The sequence below is a fragment of the Ranitomeya variabilis genome, chromosome 4 (assembly GCF_051348905.1).
Source record: "Ranitomeya variabilis isolate aRanVar5 chromosome 4, aRanVar5.hap1, whole genome shotgun sequence".
Classification (NCBI taxonomy): domain Eukaryota; kingdom Metazoa; phylum Chordata; class Amphibia; order Anura; family Dendrobatidae; genus Ranitomeya; species Ranitomeya variabilis.
Window position 1 is genome coordinate 567,802,403 of NC_135235.1, and position 22,000 is coordinate 567,824,402.

General features: G+C 42.7%; 1 protein-coding gene across 3 annotated transcripts in view; it reads left to right on the forward strand.

The window, feature by feature from the left end:
• Positions 1-22,000, forward strand: part of LOC143765800 (cadherin-like protein 26) — a 146,188-nt gene that overhangs the window by 32,532 nt on the left and 91,656 nt on the right. For all 3 annotated transcript variants that reach the window (XM_077252846.1, XM_077252844.1, XM_077252845.1), the window contains exons 2-3: positions 6,904-6,978; positions 21,025-21,132. In XM_077252846.1, the coding sequence (XP_077108961.1) occupies positions 6,904-6,978; positions 21,025-21,132 (183 nt within the window). The remainder of the gene's footprint in view (positions 1-6,903; positions 6,979-21,024; positions 21,133-22,000) is intronic.

The following is a 22,000-nucleotide window of genomic DNA, read 5'->3' on the forward strand; positions in this document are numbered from 1 at the left end:
TGGAGACAACCAGGCTATAGCTGCTCACAGATTACAGGGCGAGCTGCAGTCACACGGAGACCGTGCAGACAGCCGTAAACGGCGCTGCAAGGCCCAAAAACCCTCCTCTACTTTATCCTATGTAGTGTTTTTCCACAAATTAGCTGGAGACGGGTGGAAAGACACTAATAGGATTTTTTTAAATTAATTAGCAGCAGACTACACTACTTTGAAAAAAAAGAAAATTGATTTGGCGGTATGACGCAGTGAAAAACCCTGAGCTGGAGACAACCAGGCTACAGCTGCTCACAGATTACAGGGCGAGCTGCAGTCACACGGAGACCGTGCAGACAGCCGTAAACGGCGCTGCAAGGCCCAAAAACCCTCCTCTACTTTATCCTATGTAGTGTTTTTCCACAAATTAGCTGGAGACGGGTGGAAAGACACTAATAGGATTTTTTTAAATTAATTAGCAGCAGACTACACTACTTTGAAAAAAAAGAAAATTGATTTGGCGGTATGACGCAGTGAAAAACCCTGAGCTGGAGACAACCAGGCTACAGCTGCTCACAGATTACAGGGCGAGCTGCAGTCACACGGAGACCGTGCAGACAGCCGTAAACGGCGCTGCAAGGCCCAAAAACCCTCCTCTACTTTATCCTATGTAGTGTTTTTCCACAAATTAGCTGGAGACGGGTGGAAAGACACTAATAGGATTTTTTTAAATTAATTAGCAGCAGACTACACTACTTTGAAAAAAAAGAAAATTGATTTGGCGGTATGACGCAGTGAAAAACCCTGAGCTGGAGACAACCAGGCTACAGCTGCTCACAGATTACAGGGCGAGCTGCAGTCACACGGAGACCGTGCAGACAGCCGTAAACGGCGCTGCAAGGCCCAAAAACCCTCCTCTACTTTATCCTATGTAGTGTTTTTCCACAAATTAGCTGGAGACGGGTGGAAAGACACTAATAGGATTTTTTTAAATTAATTAGCAGCAGACTACACTACTTTGAAAAAAAAGAAAATTGATTTGGCGGTATGACGCAGTGAAAAACCCTGAGCTGGAGACAACCAGGCTACAGCTGCTCACAGATTACAGGGCGAGCTGCAGTCACACGGAGACCGTGCAGACAGCCGTAAACGGCGCTGCAAGGCCCAAAAACCCTCCTCTACTTTATCCTATGTAGTGTTTTTCCACAAATTAGCTGGAGACGGGTGGAAAGACACTAATAGGATTTTTTTGAATAAATTAGCAGCAGACTACACTACTTGGGAAAAAAAAAAAAAAAAGGAACAGTATGAGGCAATGAACCACCCTCCCTGAACTGAATACAACCAACTATGGATGGCCTATGTGGCTGCACTCAGACTGGAGACTGGGCTGCACTCACACACACACACACACAGACCCTGCAGATCGCTGTGAAAACAGCGCTACAAGGCAAAAGCAAGGTGAATAGTAGGTGAACACAGCGGTTGCTAAATTAGCCTTTGGAAAGCACAAAGAAGCAAATCGCTATCTCTAAACTGTCCCTCAGTCAGCAAACAGCGTCCTGTCACTAACTGAATTCACAGCAGAGTGATCGCAAAATGGCGCCAGCGACTTTTAAACTGCATCATGACATCATTACACCAGCCAATCACAGCCTTGCCAGTAGTTTCATGCCCTCCATGCTAAACAGGATGTGCCCACACTTGGAATCAATCTCATTGGCTGAATTTCTGCTTTTTGAATCTTAGAACTTCCGATTCCGGTATCCGATACGCGGCAAGTATCGGAATCCCGGTATCGGAATTCCGATACCGCAAGTATCGGCCGATACCCGATACTTGCGGTATCGGAATGCTCAACACTATTCATCGGTCCTTATAAGATTGTGGCCGTTGTCAATGCGATATCATTACGTCTTGCTTTGCTACCTACTTTTACGATTTATAATGTGTTTCACCAGTCCCTGCTAAAAATTATGTCCTCTGAACCATCACTACCACCTCCATCCCTGTCAATGTTGATGGGAATTTGGAGTTTCAAGTAGCCAAGATTGTGGATTCCCGCTTGGTTCGTCGGTCTCCTCAGTATCTGGTACACTGGCTACAGTCCTGAATAGAGAATGTGGGTACCAGCAAATGATGTCCATGCAGTCCTTTCACCCAGAAAACCCTGATAGATCTGGCCCTGAGGCTCCGAAGGTCCCTCTTATAAGTAGGGGTACTGTCAAGGGTTTTTCTGTGACAGAGAGGGCCCAGGAGACGGCAGCGTGTGATTTCATGTACTCGTGCACTGATTAAAAGCATGTTTCCATCATTTAAATGGTGCAGGTTGGAGTTAAACTGTTCAGCTTAGAGTCTCTGAATCTTTCCTTTTTGGATGATCTCAGTTGTTCGGTATTGGCCATTCACCTCTCTTATATATACTCGTGTTAGTTTTGCACGGCATGGAGTGGAGGTGCCGGTTGTTGTTAGAGGCGTTCGGAGTGTTGACTTGATTGGTGTCTCTACTATGTGCGACTCCTTATCCTCTCCTATTTTGTTTACCTCCCTTTTCTCCCTGGTAAACTTTCTGTTATCTGTGTATGTTTGGTATTTTCATTTAACCATGTATGTCCTCCTTTGTTAGTCTGAGTTGTGTATATACACACTTCCCTGGGTAGGGGAGGGGGACAAATATAGGGCTAATTCAGGAGGTTAGCAAAGTACGTAGCCCTGGTGTCTTCATCATCAGAAGTAATCCAGGAAGAAGGGATAGGTAGGGCAACCCTAGCGTTAGGGAAGGAGCCCCTGTCCCGGGTATTCCGACAACATAGTTGTGACAATATCCCAAATTTTAATAAGCAAGAAATATTTTTACAAACACTATCCAACCATATCCATTTAAGAAGATGCTTTTAACCCTTTAAAGGGAACCTGTCACCGGTTTTGTGATATATCAGCTAAAACTGTCAGCTTATTCATCGCCTATGTTGCATTCCATAAATACTTACATAAGCCCCTGATCCCCCTGTATGAGCTCCAAAAAACGTTTTTAAGTTCTCCCTCGCTGTATGGTATGGTAATCCAGTTAGTCCGGTCTGATGGGCATGGTTTTGGGATTCTACATTCCTCTAGAAATTGTGCCGCAATATGATTTGCCCTACTGTGGGCAGAGCAGAAAACATAAATGCACATGTGACTGCAGTAGGTCACAGCATAGTGTGCTGGAGCGAGTCACAATTTCTGTGGGCAGGCATGATGTTTTTCCCAGCAATGTAGATGACACAAGGCCTTATCCACGTCAATTAAAGAAGGAAGACAGTGAGCAGCAGCAGGGGAAAGGATGGAGATGCCTGATACTATGCCCATCAGACCGGACCGACCAGGTTACCATACAGCGCTGAAAAACTTAAAAAGGCTTTTGGGTGGTATACAGAGGGAGTCATGGGATTATATAAGCATTTGTGGAATGCAGCACAGGTGCTGAATAAGGTGATAGTTTTAGTTGATATATATGACAAAACTGGTAACAGGTTCCCTTTAAAGGCAATTAAATACCTGTACAAATCTAATGTATTATAGCTGTGGGTTTATTACAATTGATTTCAGTATAAACAATCCTTTATGAACTTCTCAGTCTAGAATCCAGATTGATATGCTTTTACCTGTACTGATACATTGCAGCAAGTGATCAGAATACAAGAGAAATACTGCTGATTTGTTAGGCTCAGAGAGGATTGCATTGCTAGAACGGATAGATTTGTAACAACGGGTACATTTTCTCTTTAAAAGATTGCCAGACTGGCAAATAGCCTTATAGGCCATGCAAGGCTTCCTGGGAAATGACATATGCAAATTACCTATTCATAAACACATGGTTAGGATCTCTGGTGCCACCTTTTGGAAGTAGCAATCCTTGCAGCATGACTTGGTACATGAAGCACTATCAAACAGCACACAAAAAGGAAAGACTTCCACTAGCAGACAGCTGTTATGGATCGTGCCCCTCGTCAGGCCCAAGGAGCATTAAATGGCGTATGAGTCTCCCTATGCCAATTGTCGGTTTGCTTAAAAACTTTACCCCTTCAAATCCATCGAAGACTTCCCACTTGGTCAACCAGTCTTCTATTTTATACTGATGACCGGAAAGAATCCTGATACAGCTGTTTGTAAATGGAAGTCTTTTTCTTTTGGGGTAAGATGTAGGTTTGGTTTTATATTTTATGTTATGTCAAGGTTTTTAAAGGGTCAATATTGATTTTTAGGATTCCAACTTTCACTAGGCGGCACTTGGAGTCCCTGATCTCTTTCTCCGTGAAGAGGATATTTGCATTATTGATTGGGGTAACGTTAAAAGGACCTGACACCTTCTAAAAAATATGATTTTAATACCATCTAAAAATCCTTGAGCTCCCGACTCTATTCCCTTTTGCTCTGCATTGATCCATTACAGAGATATTGAAACTGTTTTCTCTTGTAGCTCAGTATGTGAAATTTCTGCAGTGCAGCCCATCCAGGTATTCTTTCAGAGTCTGCTCTGGGGGCGTGTGCTTTCATCCTTCTCTCGCAGATGCAGCCAATGAGAGCTCAGCAGGTGATCCAGCAGTCTAGCTGTCTCAGACGCTACTGAGCTTCGACTGGCATCATCTGGGAGGGAGGGGTGAATGCGCACGCCCCCGGTGAAGACTCTAAATGAATGCCCAGTTGGACTGTAAAGCAAAGGTTTCACTTGGTGTGCTTAAGGAAAAAAGGATGAAATTTCTCTGTAATTAACTGACACAGCACAAAAGGAAAATAGCAGCAGAATCAGGGGTGCTCAGGTATTTTTTTCATAAGGTATTTACATTTTTTTTTGAGCAAGTGACTAGTCCTGTTTAAAGACAAATGACGGGAGGTATCACTTATGTGCTGCTGAGATGAGATCCTTAAAATCAAATCATTTATTGGAACAGGTTTACAAGTTAAGAACGTTTGTCTTGATGAAGAGGTCCTGCGTAACCTCAAAATGTGTTGACTTGTAAACCTGTTCCAATAAATGATTTGATTTTAAGGATTTCATCTCAGCAGCGGATAAGGGATACCTACCATTGTTTTCCTCATACCAGTGGTCGAACTCTCGACCGCTTTCTGTGCAGCAGATGTTACATGTGGTTCATGTGTTGCCATTAAGCATCTCAGCAAGGTGAGTGTATCTTACTTTTTCACCAACACCCTATTTTCATTGGATAAGACCCTATTGCACTTTTATTCTTCCCAGTTTTATTCGTATTTTCGTCCTCTTTAACTCATTTCTGAGCTAACTTCCTTAGTCAAAGTTGGTACATGTTGGATCCTTTGATGAACATGATAGGAATGGCCCTAGCTCAGCAGGCAGCAATTCCATTGACAGCATGAACCTATGCGGAACGTACCCCTTCGAAGGCACTGTTATATTAGTACTGAATTAACAGGGTTTGTTGGCCAGTTTTGCACTGGTCTTTTTGGATCTGAAAGTGGTGTTTGTATTTGAGGGGTCGATATGCCCAACAAGTGCTGCTCCCTTTTCACCTGGGAAAGGATGAAGGGGTTGTGTGATCAAACGATCATATCAATGAGAAAGTAGAGGGTTAGAGTATGGCACAGGAACACACTGTGGCACATTTGTTCTGTGGTTGTTTGGGGCAGGCTTGTCTGTGATCATTAAAGGAATTGTACACGATTAGGAAAACATGACTTCATTCTTCCTGGAACAACACCATACTTTTCCATAGGTTGGACAGGCCTAGTATTGCAGATCGGATTTAAGAAAGAAACAAAATTTTGCCACAATACCATACTATCAGTGGATAGTTGTAGCACTGTTTTTGTAAGAATACAGCCATGTTTTCTGCTAAACCACTTTAACTGAGTGAGTGAACTTGAAGGTTCACGCTTGAAGGTGCACGCTTGTACTGAACCAATTCTTTAGTTATACCTTAGAAATGTGAGCTGAAAACACAATTTTTAATATGTCGTAACATCTCAGACAATCAGAATACAGAGGCGGAACAAAAAATGTGGGCTTTGTAGTGACTGTATAAGTAATAATGAACCCGAATGGCCATGGGTGGCTGTCACTAGCGAGAATCAAGCTATGGAGCCTCAAAAACCTGACAGCAGAAGCAATGACTAAAACCTATTCTATGGTTTTACTACTCCGGGTCACCTGTCTATGGTGTGCAGAAGATGACATTTTCCCCAACCTGTTCATGTCTTGCAGATATCTTCATGAGAGATTCATGATGACACTTTTTGAAATGTGACCCGATTCAGCAATTGTTGGGTCACACCTGTTCCTGCATTGTTGTATTGTCTCTGAAAAGACCCCTATACATAGAAGAGATAAGCGATCCCCCAGGATGGTGGGGGGAAGCCTTCACAATTTGCTATATTACAAGGATTGACAATCTTTGCCTCTTCAGCTGCTTCCAAGCTATTACTCCAAGCATACTGATTCCAAGATAAAAGCATAATAAGCAAATACCCTGCAGTACATAAACACCAATAGTGCATGAAAATAATATAGGGCACTAAATTAACAGAATTTTGATAAAAAATATAAAAGCCAACCAACCACGCCACGGTGACCCTATTCGGGACGGTCCTAACCTCTAGTATTAAAACCTTACCATTTGTCAAGTGTCAAGGCATGTGAATAAGGGCTGAGAAGCACTGAATCCGGCTGGTAGACACACAGCCATGGGGAGACACCTGAATATAATGTCCAGCTCAAAGAAAAAAAGGCCACACCTTTATATGCATGGAGTGCAAAATACTGAAAAAACCTAAACAATGTTGGGAGTTGCAGTATTGCATTAGTTCGAAACTCATGGGTTGTAGACCAGAGCAGTTATAATGATTATTCATCCCTAAGTTTACCCGGTAAAATATGCTTTATGTAGGGCTCATTGTTACACATTTTTTTCATTTTAGACACTTCTGGTGCTGCTGTCAAGTGTTTGCCAATGTGAATCTTCTTCAAGGACTATAAGGAATATCATCAATAAGGTAAGAAAAATTTCAGTGGAGACACATTTTACAATTTGTATATAGATATAGTCTACATAGAAAGTTGAGTCATTTGGTAACGGTATTATATTACTTATACGGTATTAATTCTGAGTTACCTCCTGTATTGTACTTCAGAGCTGCGCTCACTATTCTGCTGGTGGAGTCACTGTGTACATACATTACATTACTTATCCTGTACTGATCCTGAGTTACATCCTGTATTATACTCCAGAGCTACACTCACTGTTCTGCTGGTGCAGTCACTGTGTACATACATTACATTACTTATCGAGTACTGATCCTGAGTTACATCCTGTATTATACCTCAGAGCTGCACTCACTATTCTGCTGGTGGAGTCACTGAGTACATACACTACATATCCTGCACTGATCCTGAGTTACATCCTCTATACTATAGAGCTGCATTCACTATTCTGCTGGTGAAGTCACTGTGCGCACACATTACATTACTTATCCTGTTCTGATTTAGACATATACAGCTCTAGCTAAAATTAAGAGACCACCACATCAAAACCCTGTCATGGGCAGCCCAATCTCCAGACCTGAACCCCATTGAAAACCTCTGGAATGTAATCAAGAGGATGATGAATAGTCACAAGCCATCAAACAAAGAAGAACTGCTTAAAGTTTTGTGCCAAAAGCAGAGTGAAAGACTGGTGGAAAGCATGCCAAGACACAGGAAAGCTGTGATTAAAAATCATAGTTATTCCACAAAATATTGATTTCTCAACTCTTCTTGAGTTAAAACATTAGTATTGTTGCTTCTAAATGATTATTAACTTGTTTTCTTTGCATTATTTTAAGTGTAAACATCAAATACACGGATGTCAGTCCATCCGAGATAAAGAAGAGATCCATAGATAAAATAGATACTTTTATTTCAATATATTAAAAAGAAAATACATGAATAAAAAGCAAGATGTCTTACATAAGTAGGGAGACGCCACCAACACAATTAATCATAGAGTTTAGATATCAACATCCATAGATGACAATATAAGGCTGTACGCTAAAATCCACAAAATAAACAAAAATTAGTAATGTATTTCCAATAACTCACTAGCAAAAAAATAAGTATACTAAAGTGCATGGTGCTATTAGTGTATCATCAATCATAGGGTAGAATCAAAATCCTACTCATAAATGGCTCTTATCAAGTATACCATCAGATAACAATAGTGACTACAAAGTCCACAGATAAGGAAACCAGTGGCGAAACGCGCGTCGAGGTGAGGGAACGCCACCACGATTTCTAGAAGGTATATTGGGCTCTTTCTATTTTCTATATACTTATGGTCTTTATACTTATAGCCCTCCACACAGTTTGGTATATGGCATTATGCCATTGGGTTAAGTTAGACTTTTTGGTGCTATTATTATATAATTATGACTTGAAATTAAATACCTTATACCTCTTTTCATGTTCTTTGTGAATTTCTCATAGGGTATGGCTATATAGTTACCTGCTATGTCCACATTTTTTGACTCTATATCTTGATCTTACAAGATGCATAGATTTTACATAGATTTGAATATTAGTGATTTGCATTCTTGGACGAAAATAATAATGACCATCACTCCAAATCAATGACTCAACTTTGTATGCAGATTATATCTAGAGGAGAGAAGATGGAATGTACTCATCATGACTTAATTGTACAATGCCATTCAAAGTCTAGAGCTCAGAGCAAAATCAAAATGTGGCACTGATTCCTAGGCTTGTGAAGTCACCCAGACTTATTGGACGTCACCTGAGTTTACGTCTATTTTACACCACAAATACCTGGTCAATGACTGCAGTGCCCCATCAGTCTGATTTCTCTGAATAGCAGCAATTTATGGATACTCTGTGTTATTACAGGGGGCTGTGAGGAAAGAGGGTGCGAGGGTTTCTAAATGAGTGACAGCCGAAGTGAACAATAAGCATGAAGGATGGAAAGGTATCAGCCGATTGAAAAGAAGCTTAGCTCAACCCATTTCCTATCTCTGCAGTCTATGACATGTGGGGGATGTAGAGACACCTTCAGGAATGCCCTGTTACTGTCTTGCACTGGACACCTGAGGGCTGAGTTGTACAGTGATTATCGGCTCTTTTTGGAGATCTGGATCACTTGGCTCCACTCAGTTAAAAGAATTTCTCTTTTGGATCCCAAATGAATCCCTAATAAATATGTGTTCACCCCAGATAAGCACAGTTTAAAGATAAAACCCTGCCCACCCGTGGCCAAAATCTTCCTCATACCTGCAGGCAGCCAATGAAATCACTGTGTGGGCTGGGTTTTGGCTGGCTAGGCCGAGGTTTTGCTGAACAGTATCATTTTACTCTCAGTGAGAACCATTCAGAGACTTTGATTGGCTCTCACTGGGGAGTCGGCTCTTGACTGCAGTATTTTAGAGGAATCCCTCCAACTGCCCCCTTACTATCATCCAGGTACAGACTGGGACTGAAATTCAGTCCTGGCATTTGAAATCACACAGGCCCATGCTGTCCCCATCCCCAAGCACCAGATGAGATATATATGACTAACATTACCTTGCATGGAGGAAAGTAAGATTTACTACAAGACCAATATTTCTAATGATACCTCCGTCACAACTCTTAACAGTATGGGTGTCTTGAGAACACCGATTCTGTTAACAACATAGCAGACAAGGTGGCCCACAACCAGATGGGCCCTGCTGTCATCCAACCATTTCACAACACCACCCAACTTCCACGTATCCTGACCGATAAACACTCGTACCTCCTTTCTTTGGATTAATTGCCCAAATAGGCCTTTTATTATACAATCAATACAACAATAAATAACTTGTCAGTATGGAGGTTCTTGGAGCTCCAAAACATGGCAGAAACCAATAAATAATAATGAACCATCCAGCATTTCCCCCAGATGCGACTCGGGGGGCACCTTTGTTGACAGAAAACTTTTTCCATAACACCGACTTCCAGGGACCCCACCCTGAAGAGTCCCAAAATTAGCCAGGCAATTAATCAAAATACAAATATAAAGGGCAGGTTACCATCCACCTGAAGAACCACAGTTTTGCGACCAACTCCAAGAACCCCCTCTGTTGTGAAATCTATTTTTGGGCTCCCTCTTGTGGTCACAAGTGGTACTGTGTGAGGGCTGTCTTTGGGCTCCCTCTGGTGGCTCTTTGTGTCTTTCTGCAGGTCTGTGGTTGGGATCAGCTGTCTCGTTATCAGTTAGTTGGTTTCCTATTTAGCTCACCTGGACTTTCAGTTGTTGCCTGCTGTCGATGTATTCAGTGCTATTTTGATCTCTCCTGAATTCCTTCGTTATCAGTCTCTCCAAGAGAAGCTAAGTTTCTGTTTGTTTATTTTGTGCTCATCAGTGTTCAATATGTTTCTTGGTTACTTATTTGTCCTTGTCCAGCTTGCTAGTATGTGATTTCCTCGCTTGCTGGTAGCTCTAGGGGGCTCAGTTTCTCCCCTCACACCGTTAGTTGGTGTGGGGGTTCTTGTATTCTCAGCGTGGACATTTTGTATAGGGTTTTCTCCTGACCGCACAGTTTCCTATCTGTCTTCTGCTATCTAGTATTAGCGGGCCTCATTTGCTGAATCTGTTTTCATTTCTACGTTTGTATTTTCCCCTTACCTCACCGTTATTATTTGTGGGGGGCTTTTCTATATCTTTGGGGTTATTTCTCTGAGGCAAGTGAGGTCTTACTTTCTTTCTCTCTAGGGGTAGCTAGTTTCTCAGGCTGCGTCGAGACGTCCAGGAATTTAGGCACGTTCACCGGCTACCTTTAGTGTGTTTGGTTAGGATCAGGTTTGCGGTCAGTCCAGTTACCACCTCCCTAGAGCTCGTCCTATGTTCAGTAACTTAGCTAGTCCATTCTGTGATCCTCAGCCACTAAGGATCATAACAGTACAGCAGGACCAAACAGTGTTTAATGCATCGCAGAAGTGGGATAAGAGAAGTCCTGAGTACAATTTTTTTTTTTTCTCCCTTTGCTGCAGTCTGTCCAGCTTCTCTCATCCCCTTAATCTCTGGGTGGCTTTGAGTTCAGCTGCAGATATGGATATTCAGAGTCTGACTTCTAGTGTGGATCATCTTGCTGGAAGGGTGCAAAGCATTCAGGATTTTGTTGTTCACAGTCTTATGTCAGAGCCAAAAATACCTATTCCTGAGTTGTTTTCTGGAGATAGATCTAGGTTTCTGAATTTTAAGAATAATTGTAAATTATTTATTTCTTTGAGACCTCGTTCCTCTGGTGATTCCGCTCAGCAAGTTAGAATTGTTATCTCTTTGTTACGTGGCGACCCTCAAGATTGGGCTTTCTCCCTGGCGCCAGGAGATCCTGCATTGCTGAATGTGGATGCGTTTTTTCTGGCGCTTGGACTGCTTTATGAGGAACCTAATCTTGAGAACCAGGCAGAAAGGGCTTTGCTGGCCCTCTCCCAGGGTCAGGATGAGGCAGAGGTGTATTGTCAAAAATTTAGGAAATGGTCGGTGCTTACTCAATGAAATGAGTGTGCCCTGGCTGCAAATTTCAGAGAAGGTCTTTCTGAAGCCATTAAGAATGTTATGGTGGGGTTCCCCACGCCTGCAAGTCTGAATGACTCAATGGCTTTGGCCATTCAGATTGATCGGCGTTTGCGGGAGCGCAAATCTGCGCACCATCTGGCGGTGTTTTCTGAACAGAAACCTGAGTCTATGCAATGTGACAGAATTCTGACCAGAATTGAGCGGCAAAGTCATAGACGTCAAAATGGGTTGTGCTTTTACTGTGGTGATTCTACTCATGTTATCTCAGCATGCTCTAAGCGCTTAAAAAAAATCGCTACATCTGTCACCATTGGTACTATACAGCCTAAATTCATTTTGTCTGTTACTTTAATTTGTTCTTTGTCATCCTACTCGGTTATGGCTTTTGTGGATTCAGGAGCTGCCCTGAATCTGATGGATTTGTCGTTTGCCATGCGCTGTGGTTTGGTCCTGGAGCCTTTAAAATTCCCTATTCCTCTGAGGGGAATTGATGCTACACCTTTGGCTGAGAATAAGCCTCAGTATTGGACTCAAGTGACCATGTGCATAACTCCTGTACATCAGGAGGTGATTCGCTTTCGTGTGCTGCATAATTTGCATGATGTTGTCGTTTTGGGTCTGCCATGGCTGCAGGCCCATAATCCAGTTCTGGATTGGAAAGCTATGTCTGTGTCAAGTTGGGGTTGCCAGGGGATTCATGGCGATGCTCCTTTGGTGTCAATTGCTTCTTCCACTCCTACTGAGGTCCCTGAGTTTTTGTCGGACTACCAGGATGTATTTGATGAGCCCAGATCCGGTGCCCTGCCTCCTCATAGGGATTGTGATTGTGCTATAAATTTTATTCCCGGTAGTAAGTTCCCTAAGGGATGACTGTTTAATTTGTCTGTACCAGAACATGCCGCGATGCGGAGTTATATAAAGGAGTCTTTGGAGAAGGGACATATTCGCCCATTCTCCTCCCCTCTTGGTGCAGGATTCTTTTTTGTGGCCAAGAAGGATGGTTCTCTGAGACCTTGTATAGATTATCGTCTTCTAAATAAAATCACGGTCAAATTTCAGTATCCTTTGCCATTATTGTCTGATCTGTTTGCTTGGATTAAGGGGTCCAGTTGGTTCACCAAGATAGATCTTCGTGGTGCGTATAACCTTGTGCGTATTAAGCAGGGGGATGAATGGAAAACAGCATTTAATACGCCAGAAAGCCATTTTGAGTACTTGGTGATGCCTTTTGGACTCTCTAATGCTCCTTCTGTGTTTCAGTCCTTCATGCATGACATCTTCCGAGAATATCTGGATAAATTTATGATTGTGTATCTGGATGACATTCTGGTCTTTTCTGATGATTGGGAGTCCCATGTGAAGCAGGTCAGGATGGTATTTCAGGTCCTGCGTGCTAATGCCTTATTTGTGAAGGGCTCAAAATGTCTCTTCGGAGTATAGAAGGTTTCCTTTTTGGGTTTTATTTTTTCTCCTTCTACTATTGAGATGGACCCAGTCAAGGTCCAGGCTATTCATGACTGGACTCGGCCGACATCTGTTAAGAGTCTTCAGAAGTTCTTGGGTTTTGCTAATTTTTACCGTCGCTTCATTGCTAATTTTTCTGGCGTGGTTAAACCCTTGACGGATTTGACCAAGAAGGGTTCTGATGTGACTAATTGGTCTCCTGCGGCCGTGAAAGCCTTTCGGGAGCTGAAGCGCCGGTTTTCTTCGGCTCCAGTTTTATGTCAGCCTGATATCTCTCTTCCTTTTCAGGTCGAGGTTGATGCTTCTGAGATTGGAGCAGGGGCTGTTTTGTCGCAGAGAAGCTCTGATGGCTCTGTGATGAAGCCTTGTGCTTTCTTTTCAAGAAAGTTTTCGCCTGCCGAGCGGAATTATGATGTTGGTAATCGGGAGTTGTTGGCTATGAAGTGGGCATTTGAGGAGTGGCGACATTGGCTCGAGGGAGCTAAGCATCGTGTGGTGGTCTTGACTGATCACAAAAATCTGATTTATCTAGAGTCTGCCAAGCGGCTGAATCCTAGACAGGCTCGTTGGTCGTTGTTTTTCTCCCGTTTCGATTTCGTGGTCTCGTACCTGCCTTGTTCGAAGAACGTGAAGGCTGATGCTCTTTCTAGGAGTTTTGTGCCTGACTCTCTGGGAGTTTCAGAGCCGGCTGGTATCCTCAGAGAGGGAGTGATTTTGTCTGCCATTTCCCCAGATTTGCGACGAGTGCTGCAGAAATTTCAGGCGGATAGACCTGACCGTTGCCCACCAGAGAGACTGTTTGTCTCAGATAGATGGACCAGCAGAGTTATTTCCGAGGTTCATTCTTCGGTGTTGGCGGGTCATACTGGGATTTTTGGTACCAGAGATTTGGTGGCTAGGTCCTTCTGGTGGCCTTCCCTGTCGCGGGATGTGCGTTCCTTTGTGCAGTCCTGTGGGATTTGTGCTCGGGCTAAGCCTTGCTGTTCTCGTGCCAGTGGTTTGCTTTTGCCTTTGCCTGTCCCGAAGAGGCCTTGGACGCACATTTCCATGGATTTTATTTCAGATCTTCCAGTCTCTCAGAGAATGTCTGTCATCTGGGTGGTGTGTGATCGTTTTTCCAAAATGGTCCATTTGGTGCCCTTGCCTAAGTTGCCTTCCTCCTCCGATTTGGTTCCTCTATTTTTTCAGAATGTGGTTCGCTTGCACGGCATCCCTGAAAATATTGTGTCTGACAGAGGATCCCAGTTTGTGTCCAGATTTTGGCGGATCTTTTGTGCTAAGATGGGCATTGATTTGTCTTTTTCGTCGGCCTTCCATCCTCAGACGAATGGCCAAACCGAGCGAACTAATCAGACCTTGGAAACTTATTTAAGATGTTTTGTTTCTGCTGATCAGGATGATTGGGTGACATTTTTGCCATTGGCCGAGTTTGCCTTTTTTCTGCAATTCTGGTTTTCATCCTCGTTTTTCCTTGGGTCAGGTGGAGCCTTCTGACTGTCCTGGGGTGGATTCTGTGGTGGATAGGTTGCAGCAGATTTGGAACCATGTGGTGGACAATTTGAAGTTGTCACAGGAGAAGGCTCAGCGCTTTGCCAACCGCCGTCGCGGTGTGGGTCCCCGACTTCGTGTTGGAGATTTGGTATGGCTGTCTTCTCTGTATGTTCCTATGAAGGTCTCCTCTCCTAAATTCAAGCCTCGCTTCATCGGTCCTTATAAGATTTTGGAAATCCTTAACCCGGTGTCATTTCGTTTGGACCTCCCAGCGTCGTTTACCATTCATAATGTGTTCCATAGGTCTTTGTTGCGGAGGTATGTGGTGCCTGTGGTTCCTTCTGTTGAGCCTCCTGCTCCGGTGCTCGTTGAGGGCGAATTGGAGTACGTGGTGGAGAAGATCTTGGATTCTCGTATTTCTAGACGGAGGCTTCAGTATTTGGTTAAGTGGAAGGGCTATGGTCAGGAGGATAATTCCTGGGTTGTCGCCTCTGATGTTCATGCAGCCGATTTGGTTCATGCCTTCCATGTGGCTCATCCTGATCGCCCTGGGGGTTTTGATGAGGGTTCGGTGACCCCTCCTCAAGGGGGGGGGTACTGTTGTGAACTCTATTTTTGGGCTCCCTCTTGTGGTCACAAGTGGTACTGTGTGAATGCTGTCTTTGGGCTCCCTCTGGTGGCTCTTTGTGTCTTTCTGCAGGTCTGTGGCTGGGATCAGCTGTCTCATTATCAGTTAGTTGGTTTCCTATTTAGCTCACCTGGACTTTCAGTTGTTGCCTGCTGTCGATGTATTCAGTGCTATTTTGATCTCTCCTGAATTCCTTCGTTATCAGTCTCTCCAAGAGAAGCTAAGTTTCTGTTTGTTTATTTTGTGCTCATCAGTGTTCAATATGTTTCTTGGTTACTTATTTGTCCTTGTCCAGCTTGCTAGTATGTGATTTCCTCGCTTGCTGGTAGCTCTAGGGGGCTGAGTTTCTCCCCTCACACCGTTAGTTGGTGTGGGGGTTCTTGTATTCTCAGCGTGGATATTTTGTATAGGGTTTTCTCCTGACCGCACAGTTTCCTATCTGTCTTCTGCTATCTAGTATTAGCGGGCCTCATTTGCTGAATCTGTTTTCATTTCTACGTTTGTATTTTCCCCTTACCTCACCGTTATTATTTGTGGGGGGCTTTTCTATATCTTTGGGGTTATTTCTCTGAGGCAAGTGAGGTCTTACTTTCTTTCTCTCTAGGGGTAGCTAGTTTCTCAGGCTGCGTCGAGACGTCCAGGAATTTAGGCACGTTCACCGGCTACCTTTAGTGTGTTTGGTTAGGATCAGGTTTGCGGTCAGTCCAGTTACCACATCCCTAGAGCTCGTCCTATGTTCAGTAACTTAGCTAGTCCGTTCTGTGATCCTCAGCCACTAAGGATCATAACACCCCTCACCACCACTCGTCGAAATGACCCAACAACACCCCCATCCACCATTTTCCATAATTCAACTTTACTTGAACCCCCAAAGGGCGGGACCTTTACTCTTGGTGCCTTGTGACGATTAATAGCCCTCACCCAATCTCAGATAACATATAGGCCTGCTCTATTATCAACACCCCCACTTCTCCCAACCCCCTTAAACTTTTGAGCCCATGTTTCTTTTACCTTTATTCATTTAACCCATGCTAGTTCTACAAAGCTGAGTCATGGATCACTATGCCCATGGGTCTGGTCTGGGCTTCGTTTATCCTTTACACTGGATCGTCTTGATACTGTCATGCAGCTGAGTTGTAATATGTGGGTGCTGGAAGGCATACAGCTGATCCTGCACGTTAGATCGTTCAGCTGACAGCTATCTTTCCCAACTCTCCCATAGGCAGGTGCGCTCTACTCTGTCAAGCGCTCTTGTGCTTTCTATAAGAGAGCGGCTGCCAGATTTATCTATCAGAGTGTTATCCCTCACTGAACAAAAGATCCACAGGGAAGAGTCTGGAGCACCCCTATAGACATTAGACTGTCAGCAGATCCTGCCAAAATACATGAGTTTGGTCAACTTTTATTTAATGTGTATCAGGACCATTAAGGGTTTGTCCAGGTTTATGATGAAAGTGTGCAGTCACCGTGTGTGCACCTTGTACTGTCAGGATTCTCCTGTGCCAGCGACAAGAGTGAGTTTCAGGTGACCGCAGTATACATACATCTGGTCACATTCCAACTAGATGTTCGTGGCTTCACTCAATTCATTTGTAAGTCTAGTCAGAATGTAGCCATACTGGCAGTCACATGTCCTCTCATTCTTGTCGCAGTGCACGCGCTGGGAGGATTCATCCCAAACCTGGACAACACTTTTAAGTAGAAAGAAGCATGAGACAGCAGGAACGCTAGTAACAGAAGCAGCGTAAGTTTATGTGTGTAACAGCAAGAAGGCTTGTGACAGAAGGAGCAGCATATGAAGATGTGTGACTGCAGGAAGGTTACTGACTGACGGCTGGAAAAAAGGGAGGTGTATGACAGCAGCAGGACCGTCAACGCACTGGGACTTCCTGGGGATTTCCCATTTTTCAGAGTCCCTCAAACAGTCACCATTGCGGATCTCATGGTCTGCTACCACTGATGTTGATTAGCTGGGCCCTTTCTATAAGCCCTTTCTCTCAAAAAGGTCACTTCCCAGCAGGTTGCTTCATTTTAATTTAATGACATCTTTCTAGATGGTCTATATAATCCCATTGTAAAAAAATGCTAAAGCAATCATGACTTTATAAGAGTTTGGTTCTTTTAGGAATCAAACTTGAAAGAAATATGGTAAAACTGCTCTAGAATACACATATGAACCGGCTAGTTTTCAAAGGAGAGTATAGAGGAGATGGCTATTCCTTCGTCTCAACTCTTGTTGATGAGACCTGACATTAGGTCTCTCTATACTGTATATTCTTTGGTACTATTGCGTTGGTAGGGAGTTGGAGACTGAGTAGGTCCATTCTATACAGGAGAATGAGGTCAGCTAAAGTTCATTAGTCAGATAACAGGAGGAGTTCCCTTTCTTTGGCCCTATCCTCCCATACCTTGTTGAATTAAAAGGCATCTTGGCATTTAGGAGTGTTCTTCATTAGTTCTATGGTAATATGGACAGTTGGAGGACAGGGAAACTTTGTATAGGTAATGGGACGAAGATGAGCTTAGGGTCCTTTTGTCAAGTGAGATTCTTTGGCACAAAAACATTACTAGTAGTGATGAGCGAATATACTCGTTACTTGCTATTCCCGAGCACGCTCGGGTGTCCTCCGAGTATTTTTTAGTGCTCGGAGATTTAGTTTTCATTGCCGCAGCTGAATGATTTACATCTGTTAGCCAGCATAAGCACATGTGAGGGTTGCCGGGTTGCTAGGGAATCCCCACATTTAATCAAGCTGGCTAATAGCTGTAAATCATTCAGCTGCCGCGATGAAAACTAAATCTCCGAGCTCTAAAAAATACTCGGAGGTCACCCAAGCGTGCTCAGGAAAACTCGAGTAACGAGTATATTTGCTCATCACTAATTACTAGCAATTGTAAGTAATGGTGGATAGTCCCATAAGTGACGACTGATAAAATAATCTGTTGGGATTTGGTCTGTCATTTAGGCAAACACAGAGAAGTGGCCCTTGTTGGCCTTTTCACTTTGAAAATCCTTCTCTGGATGAGGTGCAGTACCTCTGTGGTGACTGGACCCCAGGGGTGCCACAACTGACATTATTGTTAATGTTATAAAGTCCCAGCACGGGATCAAGAATGCATTGTTAATGTGTAATTAAATTGAATTTAAGAAACCCTGATTTTCTATGAATCCTCGCAAGCAACCATCAAATAACATCAATTGACCAACCTCTTACCAATACAGGATCTATTGATATTGAGATACTACTTTGCCGTATGTCTTAAGGTTCGAAGATGTTAGCCATTTAAAGCAAGTATAGAGTAAAAGTTGTCCATATTAACCACCTCCAATCTCATCTCTCAGCAAAAAAGAGTGTGTCTTTGGATGGACGACTTGTCTATTCTAAGGGAATCTTGAACTTTTGGTAGGCAGATGAAGATTCGTGTAAGGTCATACCACCTCTGGAATGGGACCACCTTGCCTTCACAGTCTGTATAGACAGTGCTTCTATAGAATGAATGCTTGCATTAGTCATTATTGGCCATTTGGGCATCTGTAGGTAATGGAAAATAGTCTCCATGTCTATGTCTTTACTATATACTGTTTACGATTAGATTTAGCTTGTGCTATTAGTCTGTTTTTATAAGAAGTTGAATCTTTCAGAGGTTATCTGGTCTTTGTAAGAAACAAATTTTGCTCATCAATTCGACATCTGTCTCCTCTAATCACATTAGCGCTTGCAGTCGTCCTCCTGCTAATTTGCTACCTTCTACCAGCCAATTTAGAATTTCTGTTTGATATATTTTTTTACATGTCTATGTTCTACGTTGTGGCTTTTTGAACAGTATTCTGGTAGATGCCTGCAGGGTCAGTAACTAATCTCCTAGGAAATATCTTACACTGTCAAGGTATTGCGACGCTGAATGTGCCATCATTCTACCAGGTGATGTGGACAACCAATTAGTCCTCCTAAGTATTAAACAATCTTTGGTGAGTGAGAAGAGAAGGAAAAAAAAAATCTTCCAGATATCACAGAAAAAACAGTGACTTATTTCTCACCTTTCAGTACCTTGAAAAAGTGATATTTTTTCTTGCTGTGCTGCAAACTTAAAAATAGTTCTTAAAAAGGAAGCTAAAGGATTATTGTTTCGCAATGACTTAATCAGAGTCTTGTTAACAAGTGTAGACTGTAATGTATGGAGATATTCTATTCCTACCTGTACTGATTGTAAGAGCTCCCCTATACACATTATGCTAACATTGGCTGGACATGCCTATATGGTCATGCTATGGAAGTAATTGGAGCTACATTACATCAGTGTGCCGCTGTATTTTTTGGTTTGTAGTTTTACAGAAGATTGGTAGGTAAGAGGCAGATAAGAACGTAGCCCAATAAATAAACAAGATGTCTTGCTACTGGGATTCCAAAGATTGTTAGTAATTTGCAAGGAAACTAGATTATTCTACAGTGCCGGTCTTGGAGAAATAATGCATTACATGGTGTCAATTGAAATCAATGAGCTGGATGTGCCAAGACCTACAGAGAGTGATGCCATTTGTAGTTGTTTTCTAATAATTAAAATCAGACACTTAATTGCAGAACTGTGTTTAGAGTTCATTCTGGAAACTGTTAGTGATCATAAAAGTTATGTAAGTAAAACCTCGAATCTTAGAAAACAATAATAGCACCACCACAAACACACTGAGGACCCTCCTCATTTGCTGAGAACCTAACCCCAGAGTACCACAGAACATCTAATCACTGATACAGGAGCTGCTCGCTGCTGCTGCCACACTTCCATCACGCGGTAGTTTAACAGTTCCCTTCTTTTGCTGCTGAAAATATCTGAGTTGTTCTCTCTAATGATGTCCAGAAGACATTTCATTTAATAGTTGCCTTTGTATCCTGTTTTTTGTAAATATGTTGAGAACAGTAGGTCTTAAAGACCTGAAACCTATTCTAAAACCTTTCGAAGAGCCCGATTTACCCTTGAGGCAAATTTGTTGCAGATTGGTGCAGTCGTTTTGGCTGTAAATTAATATTGACTACTGTGCTCCATTTTTGGAGGATTTATCTATGTGCCCAATTTGGTGCTGATTGGTCCAGCTATTTGGTCATGCATAGTAATATACAATAGAAATTCATTTTTATACATCTAAAGATGACTGGACAGAGGCAGCTATCTCCTAACATGGCTCCACCCATAATAGAGGTGACCAATTGAAAACCCCGCTTCCCCACATGTTGTCTGTATGCCTATTAGGGCATATGAAAAGAGTTGTAGTCTCAAGAACACCCCTTTTACCCAATGTCCTTTTATACAATTTGTTCTTCTAAGATGGGTTCAAGAGAAAGTTTGATTCAATATTGTGTAATTACGTGGAGTTTGATACCTGGAGAGTAGGGTGGGACCGACGAGTGACAACAATTATACTGAGTGCATTTTTTGCTTAAATATTGACGGGTGAGTAGAAAAAATGTGTAATTGCCCCTTCAGCTATGCTCCCTAGGCATTTGCCCTCTTAGCCTGACTGCCTTGGCCATGTGCTTCTGAGGATATTGTTCAAAGTATAAGCTTCTACCTGGGGCGGTGGAATAACAGGATCCAGCACACCTACCATTGTTTGCCATACATGCCTTCATCGTAGATACTTTCTTTTGTTCCTGCTCGGAGCATTTTTTAAATGACTCAAGTCAGTACCTAGAAATTAGAGAAGCCGAATATGCAGTATAGAAAGTCTTCATGCATGCCTAATTAAAGTGCAATGTGGTGCAATTACCTTTCTAAATGTGGAGCCCTAGGTAACAGCTGTTTACTTTGAGTCGTCACTAAATGATGACAATTAACAGATACTGTCATTATTTGTGGTTCTGATAAGGCTGCTCCACTGTCAGTAAATATGAAATATGTCTTCATGTTACTCTGTCACTACTCATGTTCCAACAGAGGTTGCAGCGCAGCATCGCACAAAGCCGCCAGAAGAGAGATTGGATCATCGACACCTTCACCCTTGAAGAAGAGTTGCCAGGTCCTTACCCCAAACTAATTGGCACGGTAAGAACTGCAGTATTTCCTTGTGTAAAATGACAATAAACACTTAAAGGGGACCTGCCACTTGCCATAATATGTAATTTTTTTTTATCTAGCAAAAATGACGCTATTCTCCTGAATCTTGTAATGATTTTATTTTGTCCCTATGCCTCTCCATTCCTGAGATATGGCCTCCTCTTCCCTGTATACAAATCTAGCTTTTTCAACCAAAGTGGGTGTGGCCCTCAAGAAGACTTCCTTAAAGAAGAGATAAAGACCACACCCCCATTGTAGAAAAGACTAGATTTATATACAGGGGAGAGGAGGCCATATCTCAGGAATGGAGATGCCTACGAACAAAGGAAAAACGTTGCCAAACTCAGAGGAACAGCAGCATTTGCAGCAGATAAAAAAACCATATGTATGGCAAGTGGCAGGTCCTCTTTAAAGAGATCCTACCAGATCTTAGGCATCCAGATGTGACCTGTTCAATTCCCTCCTGTGGTTAAAAAAAAATTAGACTCTTCACATGGCAGTGAGCGGGATATCCGTGTAATGCATGGATGTGCCAGGTTCTCCAAAGAATGATGCTCTACTCAAATACATGAGGGTCCTGAACAGGAAACGACTTCTATAACTTCAGGGTATTTTAAAATGGATTTTCTAACTTAGACAACAGACACCTTGATCAGAAGGTCACATTGTCGGATTAAACTAACCCAATGGGCCGCAATAAAAAATCATGAAGATCACAACATAAATATGTAACGGGCACTGATTCCATCTTTAGGACTCTCAAATATCAGGAGGATAGATGGCGTCTTCTCTTCCATTCACAATCCAGAAGTGAAGAGATCGTGGATTCAGTTTTCTCAATTGTAGTTAATGCGAC